The sequence below is a fragment of the Anopheles ziemanni genome, assembly GCF_943734765.1.
Source record: "Anopheles ziemanni chromosome X unlocalized genomic scaffold, idAnoZiCoDA_A2_x.2 X_unloc_10, whole genome shotgun sequence".
NCBI classification, from domain to species: domain Eukaryota; kingdom Metazoa; phylum Arthropoda; class Insecta; order Diptera; family Culicidae; genus Anopheles; species Anopheles ziemanni.
Window position 1 is genome coordinate 355,615 of NW_026689708.1, and position 11,886 is coordinate 367,500.

The 11,886-nt window shown below is 50.6% G+C and overlaps 1 protein-coding gene and 1 pseudogene across 1 annotated transcript in view; one reads left to right on the top strand and one right to left on the bottom strand.

Annotated features, from left to right (window-relative positions):
- The window catches only part of LOC131291501 (helicase POLQ-like), a 151,720-nt gene extending 142,884 nt beyond the window's left edge, over positions 1-8,836 (top strand). The window contains exon 4 of the mRNA XM_058320720.1: positions 8,525-8,836. Within this exon, the coding sequence (XP_058176703.1) occupies positions 8,525-8,836 (312 nt within the window). The remainder of the gene's footprint in view (positions 1-8,524) is intronic.
- LOC131291526 (large subunit ribosomal RNA) overlaps positions 7,008-11,886 on the bottom strand; it is an 11,071-nt pseudogene continuing 6,192 nt past the window's right edge.

The following is an 11,886-nucleotide window of genomic DNA, read 5'->3' on the forward strand; positions in this document are numbered from 1 at the left end:
CTGTTTTCTCAGTACTTGGTCGAAAATTTCGATCAGCCATATGACCGACTTGGACAACCCTGAGCGGGTTGGCCCCATATAACTAAACTTTCGTCTCGTAGAGGCAAACTTATAAATATTCCACGTCAACTCGCTATCTCGTACCGCCTTGACGGTATACTTGGTCCAAGGGCCATTTCCAGCGACTTGGTCGCAATTTCGCTCTAAGTTTCGCTAATACCTTCGTCCGTGGACATGGTGATTTTTTGTTCGTATTTTTCATTGATAGTCCCACTCAAGACTATTCCATACCAGAGCAAAGCGTCCCGCTAAGTGCCATACAGCCTGAGCAGTAATTCATGAAAGGTACCTCTACCAGTTTTTGCCATACATGGGTACAAACATTGGATCGCCCATATCTCCACTTTGGAGGCCAGCCAGCACCTTAGCCCCATATACTTTTTTGTTGGTCATACCATGCACCAAATATAATTGTTCTACGCCAACTTGCTATCTCTTCTCCAACTTGCCGTTATTCTTGGTACAAGTCCCATTTCCATAGTTTTTGGTACCAATTTGCTCTATGTTTCGCTAATAGCTTCGGCCATGGACAAGCTGATTTTCTATTTGTATTTTTCCTTGATAGTCCCACTCAAGACCATTCCAAAACACACCGCAACTTGTCGCTCGGTGGCAAACTGACCGAGTTATAATTCATGAAAAGTACCTCAACTTGGTACACCACGTGGTCGGCCCAACCCATAAACCGACCAAACGACCGACTTGGAGCACCCTGACCGGGTTGCTTCCATATAATGAAAGTTGCGTCTCTACACGCCCAACTTATGAATATTCTACGCCAAGTCGCTATCTCTTACCGGTAAGCCGGTATTCACCTTCCAAGTGTGATTTTGGTCAAGTGCTATTTCCTGCGACTTGGTCCCCGAATTGGACCATCATCACCTAATATCTCCGTGGTCTTTCAACTCAGCCTCATGAAACTTTCAGGGTAGATAGGTCTCCCAGAGACCTTTCCAACGGTATGCCGTTTGTCTTGCTCGGCCATCTACAGCCGAAGTTATTCATGGTACTTGGTACCTTACCCTGTTTTTTCCATACTTGTTCGTACTTGGGTACAAACTTTGGATCGCCCATATCTCCACTTTGGAGGCCAGCCAGCACCTTGGCCCCATATACTTTTTTGTTGGTCATACCATGCACCAAATATAATTGTTCTACGTCAACTTGCTATCTCTTCTCCAACTTGCCGTTATTCTTGGTCCAAGTCCCATTTCATTCGTTTTCGGACCCATTTTGCCATATGTTTCACTAATAGCTTCGCCCATAGACAAGCTGATTTTCTGTTTGTATTTTTCCCAAATAGTCCTACTCAGGACCATTCCAAATTACATCGTAGCTTGTTGCTCGGTGGCAAACTGACCGAGTTATAATTCATGAAAGTTACCTCAACTTGGTACAACACGTGGTCGGTCCAAACCATAAACCGACCAAACGACCGACTTGGAGCACCCTGACCGGGTTGCCCCCATATAATGAAAGTTGCGTCTCTACACGCCCAACTTATGAATATTCTACGCCAAGTCGCTATCTCTTACCGGTAAGCCGGTATTCACCTTCCAAGGGTGATTTTGGTCAAGTGCCATTTCCTGCGACTTGGTCCCCGAATTGGACCATCATCACCTAATATCTCCGTGGTCTTTCAACTCAGCCTCATGAAACTTTCAGGGTAGATAGGTCTCCCCAAGACCTTTCCAACGGTATGCCGTTTGTCTTGCTCGGCCATCTACAGCCGAAGTTATTAATGGTACTTGGTACCTTACCCTGTTTTTTCCATACTTGTTCGTACTTGGGTACAAACTTTGTATCGCCCATATCTCCACTTTGCAGGCCAGCCAGCACCTTGGCCCCATATACTTTTTTGTTGTTCATACCATGCACCAAATATAATTGTTCTACGTCAACTTGCTATCTCTTCTCCAACTTGCCGTTATTCTTGGTCCAAGTCCCATTTCATTCGTTTTCGGACCCATTTTGCCATATGTTTCACTAATAGCTTCGCCCATAGACAAGCTGATTTTCTATTTAAATTTTTGCTTGATAGTCCCACTCAAGACCATTCCAAATCACATCGCAACTTGTCGCTCGGTAGCAAACTGACCGAGTTATAATTCATGAAAGGTACCTCTTCTTGGTACACCACATGGTCGGCCCAAACCATAAACCGACCAAACGACCGACTTGGAGCACCCTGACCGGGTTGCCCCCATATAATGAAAGTTGCGTCTTTACACGTCCAACTTATGAATATTCTACGCCAAGTCGCTATCTCTTACCGGTAAGCCGGTATTCACCTTCCAAGCGTGATTTTGGTCAAGTGCCATTTCCTGCGACTTGGTCCCCGAATTGGACCATCATCACCTAATATCTCCGTGGTCTTTCAACTCAGCCTCATGAAACTTTCAGGGTAGATAGGTCTCCCCAATACCTTTCCAACGATATGCGGTTTGCCTCGCTAGGCCATCTACAGCCGAAGTTAGTCATGGTACTTGGTACCTTACCCTGTTTTTTCCATACTTGTTCATACTTGGGTACAAACTTTGAATCGCCCATATCACCACTTTGGAGGCCAGCCAGCGCCTTGGCCCCATACACATTTTTGTTGGTCATACCACGCACTAGTTATAAATGTTCTACGCAAGCTTGCTATCTCTTCTCCAACTTGCGGTTATTTTTGACTCAAGTCCCATTTCCATAGTTTTTGGTACCAATTTGCTCTATGTTTCGCTAATAGCTTCGCCCAAGGACTTTGTGATTTTTTGTTCGCATTTTTCCTAAATAGTCCCACTCAAGACTATTCCAAATCACACCTTAGCTTGTCGCTCAGTGCCATACAGCCAGAGTTTTAATTCATGAAAGGTACATCACCTTGGTACACCACGTGGTCGGTCCAAACCATCAACCAACCATATGACCGACTTCGAGTCGAGCTAGCGGCTAGGCTCAATATAATGAAATGCGTGTCTTGATGCGAGCTACTGACGGTCTGAACAATGTAGCTCGCTAGCTCGTCTCTAAACTTGTGTTTTGGTCGAATATTGGGTGTTCATGTACCACTTCGGGTAACATGGACTTTGGTGCAACTTTACCACTTGTGCACTTAATAACTTCCCGGTCATTCAAGTCTTTGCCTTCATACTTTCAGGGTAGTTAGGTCTCGTCGAGACCTTTCCATACATATGCCAAACTCATCGATCGGACATCTATAGCCCGAGTTATTCGCGGTACACCGTACCTTACCCTGTTTTTTCCTCAATTGGGTACAAACCTTGGAACACCCATATCGCCCCTTTAGAGACTAGCTGGCACGTTGGCCTCATATAATGATAAGTGCACCTCAACTAGGGCTACTGACGGTCAGAACATTTCAACTTGCTAGCTCGGGCCCACACTTGTGTTTTTCTCGAATATATGGTTCAAGTGTGCCACTTTGGGCACTTTTGGACATTTTGTCCCCACACAACTTTCTTGCCTTGGTAGATAGGGTCTTGTGATCTTGGGCAAAAAGATGCACCAAGATAAAGTCTAACTTTCGTTCTTGTACCGCAAAGCGCTATCTCAAACACCCGAGGAGATAGAAAGTGATTATGTTCGGTATATCGGTCTTCCATGGCCTACTATGGTAAACCCCTGCAGGTATGCAACCGAAGGTGCTTGGTACATGTATTTGGTGCAATATCGGTGCAAAGTAGGTGTTTCCTTGATCGGGCTATAACTTTCTTGGTTGATGTTGGATTGCTTTGCGGTCTTCGGGGGATAGTTAGGGAACATGTTGGCCAACATTTCCTTATTCCTCAGCCTGGCCGTACCTCTTACCGTCTAGGCGGTATACATGCTCTAAGTTGGAACTTGTGTTCCTTTGGGTAACTTCTCTGACTTTGACGCTTAATAACTTTCGTTCATATGCAGTCTAAGCTCTGCAACTCTCAGGAAAGCTAGTACTACTCATTTCCTTTCCATATCAGTCTTTGGCTTGTCGATCCGATGTCTACAGCCTTACTTATTCACGTTCCCTGTGAAGGTAGGTTTTTGCCCATTTTCCAGTTCATGTGGTAACATTCCCAGACTTTGCCGGCTTTCTCTTCATGTGGTAACTTGCTTGCTCATGTGGTAACTTGGAAGTGTATTTCTGACAGACCCAATCTGGGACTTAGCCGATTTTTCTCTGCATATTATATGGATCCATCACTAGGCCATCTTGCTTGCTCATGTGGTAACTTGGAAGTGTATTTCTGACAGACCCAATCTGGGACTTAGCCGATTTTTCTCTTCATATCATATGGATCCATCACTAGGCCATCTTGCTTGCTTGTGTGGTAACTTGATAGTGTATGTCTGACAGACCCAATCTGGGACTTAGCCGATTTTTCTCTTCATATCATATGGATCCATCACTAGGCCATCTTGCTTGCTTGTGTGGTAACTTGGAAGTGTATTTCTGACAGACCCAATCTGGGACTTAGCCGATTTTTCTCTTCATATTATATGGATCCTGGACTTAGCCGATTTTTCTCTTCATATCATATGGATCCATCACTAGGCCATCTTGCTTGCTTGTGTGGTAACTTGGAAGTGTATTTCTGACAGACCCAATCTGGGACTTAGCCGATTTTTCTCTTCATATCATATGGATCCATCACTAGGCCATCTTGCTTGCTTGTGTGGTAACTTGGAAGTGTATTTCTGACAGACCCAATCTGGGACTTAGCCGATTTTTCTCTTCATATCATATGGATCCATCACTAGGCCATCTTGCTTGCTTGTGTGGTAACTTGGAAGTGTATTTCTGACAGACCCAATCTGGGACTTAGCCGATTTTTCTCTTCATATTATATGGATCCTGGACTTAGCCTGTTATTAGGTTATTATATATGGATCCTGGACTTAGCCGATTATTAGGTTATTATATATGGATCCTGGACTTAGCCGATTTTTCTCTTCATATAATATGGATCCGGGACTTAGCCGATTATTAGGTTATTATATATGGATCCTGGACTTAGCCGATTTTTCTCTTCATATAATATGGATCCTGGACTTAGCCGATTTTTCTCTTCATATAATATGGATCCGGGACTTAGCCGATTTTTCCCTTCATATAATATGGATCCGGGACTTAGCCGATTTTTCTGTTCATATAATATGGATCCGGGCCAATTTTTCTCCTCATGTGGTAACGTATGCCAATCGCTCACAAGTCATGGGATAAGGGTACTTGTGTTCTTCCATCTTCTAAGTCCCGCACGGGGACATCGTGATCGCCCCAAGTCCGGAATAGCGCCAAGTCAAGCCCCACGGTGGCCGTGCAGGACCTGTTAGCGGCGGCCCCACTGACAGCACTAATCCGGACTTAGAAATTATATCTTTCTAATCGAACACCACACACGCAACACCACCATACCACCATCTCCTTGCAAGTACCTATGTACCCGCAACTCCATGGTGAAGGCAATGTCACTCCATCACCAACCTCTTTGCACTGCAAGCACTTGCGTACCTACAACACTCCGAAGAAGGCAACGGCGCGCGATGCTCGACTCCACACACCACACCACACCACACCACCGATGGCCAGCCAGCCAGCCAGCCCAGCTAAGGGCTAACCCACCAACCAACCACCAATGGCCTAGGCCAGCCGGATCCCACCTTCAAGTCCAAGCACAGCCAAGTGCAAGTACCGCCAAGTGTTCACCAACCAACCATCACACCAGGTCAGCCGGCTAGTACCCACCTTCAAGTGCCATTACCCTCGGGTGCAAGCCCAATCAAGTGTTAACCAACCAACCCGGCCAAGGCAGCCAACAGGCCGGCACCCTACAGCACCGACCCGCCATCACCACCTCAACCGTTGACCATGCAAGTGGCCTCGGACAACAGGTGACACCCGAAGTACATCCGAAGAACGTATATCAAGTGTTTGCTCACCAAGTCCTCAACCAACCCCAAGTACCCGGAGGTACCCAGAGTGTTGGATCCGCCAACCCGTCCCGGCACTCCAAGTCCTTGCGAACCCAAAGTGTTTGCCCGGTAGGGCCATTGTATCACAACGCTTGCGACCATGCAAGTGGCCTCGAACAAGGTGACAGGGGTATCTTCACCAAGTTCTCAACCAACCCCAAGTACCCGGAGGTACCCAGAGTGTTGGGTCCGCCAACCACTACCAGCACTCCAAGTCCTCGCGAACATAAAGTGTTTGCCCGGTAGGGCCATTAGACCACAACGCTTGCTAACCATGCAAGTGGTCTCGGACAACAGGTGACACCCGAAGTACATCCGGAGAGTGTATATCAAGTGTTTGTTCACCAAGTCCTCAACCAACCCCAAGTACCCGGAGGTACCCAGAGTGTTGGATCCGCCAACCCGTCCCGGCACTCTAAGTCCTTGCGAACCCAAAGTGTTTGCCCGGTTGGGCCATTAGATCACAACGCTTGCTAACCATGCAAGTGGTCTGGAGTATAGGTGATACTGACATACCACCGAGATGGTACATCTAGTATTGGGTCACCAAAACCAAACCAACCCCAAGTATCAACCCGGCATACTCAGAGTGATGGATCCGCCAACCCGTCCCGGCACTCCAAGTCCTTGACGAACCGAAAGTGTTTGCCCGGTAAGGCCATTAGATCACAACGCTTGCTACCCCACGGCGAGCTAAACATGCAAGTGGTCTTAGGCAACAGGTGACACCCGAAATTCATCCGAAGATGGAATATCAAGTGTTTAATCACCAAGCCAGCATCCAAACACCAAGTACCCCGGGAGGACCCGATGCGTTGCGACCATCTCCAAGTTCTTGACGAACCCGCAGTGAAAGGCGGTAAGGCCTCTGGGCCGCAACGCTCGCATGTGTTAACCCGCAAACACCACTGACCGGTCGGTCCACCGCAAGGGTGGGTCCAACTAGTCCACACACGGTATGCCGCATGTGCCCCCCGGGGGGAGCACACCGCACACAACCACCAAGCATGGGTCGCCTGAAAGGATCGAAATGTACATCTCTCTTCAATGCGTAGCGCCCAGCCTGCAAACCCGTCGTTTTCGGGTGGTCTTAGGAGTCGAAACTATTCTTGGAAGATCGGCAAGCACAACGCCTTTTCCCACTTCAGGTACTTCGGCGAGCGCACTCGCGATAGGCTCAGTTTGAGGGTTTCCAATAAATGGAAAGAGTCTATAGAAGACTCAATCCGGTCTCGTGATGTTATTAGCCATCTAGCTAACGACTCCTATACATATACTACCAGCCTGGTTCGGTTACGACCTTAGAGGCGTTCAGGCATAATCCGACGGACGTAGCGTCATACCAAAGTCCGCTCGGACTAGTATTGAGCCATTGGTCCGTACCTGTGGTTCCTCTCGTACTGCACAGGAATTCCATTGAGATAGTACTTGCACACCAGTAGGGTAAAACTAACCTGTCTCACGACGGTCTAAACCCAGCTCACGTTCCCTTGAAAGGGTGAACAATCCTACGCTTTGTGAATTTTGCTTCGCAATGATAGGAAGAGCCGACATCGAAGGATCAAAAAGCCACGTCGCTATGAACGCTTGGCGGCCACAAGCCAGTTATCCCTGTGGGCGGCCACAAGCCAGTTATCCCTGTGTGTGAGCTGTCAAACGCTGTAGTGTCAACACGTGCTGAGCGTCGCTCCGTGTTTTTCATAAAAATTTCGCGTAAAAAGTTTAAAGAACCCACGAAAACTTGTTGTAATCGTTAAAACTAGTGCCAATCTACAGATTAGTAGTGAAAACCGCATTAAAATCATCGATTTCAACGAAAAATAAGAAAGAAAAGTGTTTGTTTACATTTTGTATGGAGAGCGGCCCGGGGCGTAGCCCCATTTGGGACTACGTGTTTTTTGGTTAAAAAAGTGTCCGGATCCTGGCCGGATGTGGTTTTTTAGATGACAGATGGTGTTTTAAAACGAAAGTCAGAGAAAACCGTATGAAAAAAGACGAATTCAGCGCAAAATAAGTGTAAATAAAGTGAAAGCACGCGGTGCAAAAATTTTGGCAGGTGAAGATTCGATCGTCCATTTTCCAGCCGGATTCGGACTCGAAGATCCGAGCGATTTCACCTAAGCCGAATCGGGCTCCGTGTCATCTGATCCAGTTTTTCAAAAAAGGACCGTTGGTGCCGGATTTTCGGGTCGTTCAAATTGACCGTTGGTGGAGTCGGTGGCCGTTGGTTTGAAGTGGCCGTTAATTCAAATCGGTCGGTAATTCAAATTGGCCGGTTATCCAAATTGGCCGGTATTTTTAATTGACCGTTGGCGGCAGTGTGTCCCGGATAGGTGTCCCGGCTGGGGGTGAAATGTTTCAAGTGTCCCGGCTGAAATATTTCATGGACCAACCATCCGGTTGAAATGTTTCAGTGAAACTTTTCAAGGTGTCTCGGCTAAGAGTGAAATGTTTCATGTGTCTCGGCTGAAAAATTTCGAGGTTCCATCATCCCGGTGAAATATTTCAGTGTGTCTCGGCTAAACTTGGTTCCGAAGTTGGCCGCCAGGCGGCGCCACCAGTACCAGCGGATTGCCAGCATTGCCACCAGGCGGCGCTTCGGGTCGTGGCGGGTGTCTCGGCTCACGGAGATTTCGAACACTGTTACCAGGCGGCGGCACTGGTGCTGAGCTTTTCAACGTCACAACCAGGCGGCGCCTTCAGTTCATCAAGTGTCTCGGCTGGTGGAGATCACCGGTTATCACAACCAGGCGGCACTCTGAGTTTTATGGCGAGTGTATCGGCTGGCGGTTTGCGGATTTGTCAACCAGGCGGCACCTGATCGCAGAGAAGAACTGAGATATAAGCTCAGATTTGGAAAGGGGAAAAAGATTGGTTTGGCCTTTTATTTGTTGGAGTTTCTATTTCGCACCGGTACTTGGCCTTCCTCCACTCCCCTTCCCCTTCCCACCTTCCCTTCCCAGACACTCCACCCTGGCTCTCCGCAACCTAACCCATTGCCCACAGCGATTTTCAGGGTTGCAGTAGGGGAATGGAGCAGGCATCGGGGGAGCCTTCGACGCGTCGGTCCGTCAGGCTCCGGTCCACCTGTGACGCTACCGCGCCATCGCCGAAGGACGACGGGGACAAAGTGATGACATCATCGGTTGCGCTGCCGTTGACTCGGCAGCGAAAGGGAGGCAGTGTCGCGCCATCGACTGCGACGCCCACTCGGCCGGTGGTGGTGGTGCAGCGGATGGCCCTGCTAGCCAGTGATATGGAGATTTCAGAGGAGAGCGACGAGGACGAGCTCAACTCAACCGTCGTCCAGCAGGTGGCCGAAGTCCCGCAGCAGGAGCCGACTATCGCAAGCCTCAGCAGCGAGTTGAGGGAGCTCCGGGCAACCGTCGAGACTCTCCTCGCTAAGGTTAGCGAGATGGAGACGGGCCGGGCGACGGCAAAGGATGGCGACGCGGAGCTGAAGACAAAGCTGAAGTTGTTGTCTCGTGAAAATCAGGAGCTGAAGCGAGACAACATTAGCCTTCGTGAGCGTGCGGCAGCCAGCGAAAGAGAACTTATGCTGCTCCAAAGTGGACTCCACTCGATGGGAGAGTTGGCGGTAGCTACGCAGCAGCAACAACAACATGTCGTCGACTCCAGTGCTGTTGGGCAAAGCCAGCATCCACCTGGCGACACTCCCAAACGAAAGCGGACCCGGGCAAGGCGCGGCAAGAAAAAAGAGGGCGAACCGACGGGCATGAACGAAGTCATCACGCCTGATGTCCCCGAGATCCCGGTCGAGGCCGTCTCGTCCCAGGCCATGGCTCCAGAAAAGCCAAAACCGAAGGCAAAGAAAGCAGCGGCTGTGGCAACCAAGGTGCATGCGCAACCAGCATCCTTTGCTAAAGTCGTGGCCAAGGGAGACAAGAGAGCAGCACCACAGAAAGCGGGAAAGAGCGCTGCTAAAGTGGAGAGGCCTGCGGTGATCGTCCTCGAGGCCAACGAGGGCAAGGCCTTCCTCGACACATACAAGGCAGTGCGTTCCAAGACCAATGTGGATCAGTTCGTGGCGAGGGTTTGCCGCACAGGGGAGCGGAAGCTGTCGCTGTGGCTGAAGCCGAACACGGACTGCGAGAGTGTGCTGGCCGATGTCAGCGAAGCCATCAAGGAGGATGGAGTGGCCCACCTCCTTGTCGACAAGCAGACGGCAGCGATCACAGGAATCGACATGCTGGCGACTGTCGACGACTTGATTTCGGCGATTAAGCGGCAGGCGGGGCTGACGGTTCCGGGCGAGGCAGTTCGGCTGTGGCGGCGGTACGACGGGCTGCAGAAAGCCCATATCAAGCTGCCGCGCGGGCAGTGCCAGCTTCTCGACGGTCACCGGGTCACCATAGGGAACACGAGTTGCGTCGTGCAGGCGCTCGCATCGGTCCCTGCAGGAGAGCAGCTCTGCTACCGCTGCTTTGGCAAGGGGCACCGCTCTCGCGAGTGCACCGGCCCTGACTACTCCAAGTGCTGCTTCCGGTGCGGATCGAAGCAGCACAAGGCTAAGGAGTGCAGCTCGGGCCCCAAGTGCCTTACGTGTTCCGGACAACATCAGACAGGTTCACCGGTTTGCAGCGGAAGTAGCCAGCCGTCATGTTCCCGCTAGCTACGAACACCACTGTTAGAGGGCGTGACGCTGGGTTGAAGATCCTCCAGATCAACTTGGCGCGCAGCAGGGTAGCACAAGACCTCATGCTCCAGACCGCACGGGAGCAAAGGATCGACATTGTGCTGGCGTCGGAGATCTACCGTGTTCCACCCAATAACGGGAACTGGGCGGTGGACTCGACAGCGAAGGCAGCCGTTATTACGACCGGAGCCTTGCCCATACAGCGAGTCTGGGCAAGTAGGGTAGGACTGGTGTCGGTCCAGGTGGCGGGGGTGACCTTCATCTCTTGCTACGCCCCACCAACACCGGGATGGACGGACGAGGACTACCAGCGGCTGCTCGACGAGATCGATATCGAGGCCAGAGCACACCCCCTCGTAGTCTTGGCGGGCGACTTCAATGCCTGGCACGTGCGATGGGGCAGCGCGAGGACGAAGCCGCGTGGTGAGGATCTCGCCGAGGTCGTCGACCAGCTTGACCTGGCGATCTTGAACCGCGGCAGTGTGCCCACGTTCGTCGGCAACGGCAGTGCTACTGAAAGTGTGGTCGACGTGTCCTTCGCCAGTCCGGCCATTGAACCCGGTAACGACTGGCGGGTGCTCGACACTTTCACCAACAGTGACCACAGATACGTGAGATTCAGCGTATCCGCGACACCAGTCAGCAGCGCTTCACCACACCAGCAGAGGCAACCGCAACAACAGCACCAGCATCGCGACCGGCAGCGACAACGCGAGCAGATTGGACCGAGATGGAAGTTGCGTCAATTCCATCCCGAAGCCTTCCAGATCGCGCTCCAGGCTTCCGGGTTTGCCGAAGCGGCTGTATCACCGGCGACCCTCACCGCTGGACTTACTAGAGCCTGCGATGAGGTGATGCAGAGGGCACCGCCAGCGCAGTTTTTGGTGAGACCGGAAATGTACTGGTGGACGCAGGAAATCGGCCTTCTCAGGGAGCAGTGCAAGTCATCTGAGGATGCGATTTTGACTGCCGGAACTGGTGCACAACGAGAGTTGGCCAGAGAACGGCACAGGAGTTGTAAGAAGGAACTCGCCCGCGCCATCAAGGCAAGCAAGGACCGTAGCTTTGATGAGATGATTGCGGAAGCCGAGGACAATGTCTTTGGCACTGCCTATAAGGTGGTAACGTCACGCCTTAAGGGTAGCCGCGTCCCCCCGGAGCGAGATCCTGCGATTCTACAGCACGTCGTGTCGGAACTCTTCCCGGATCATGGC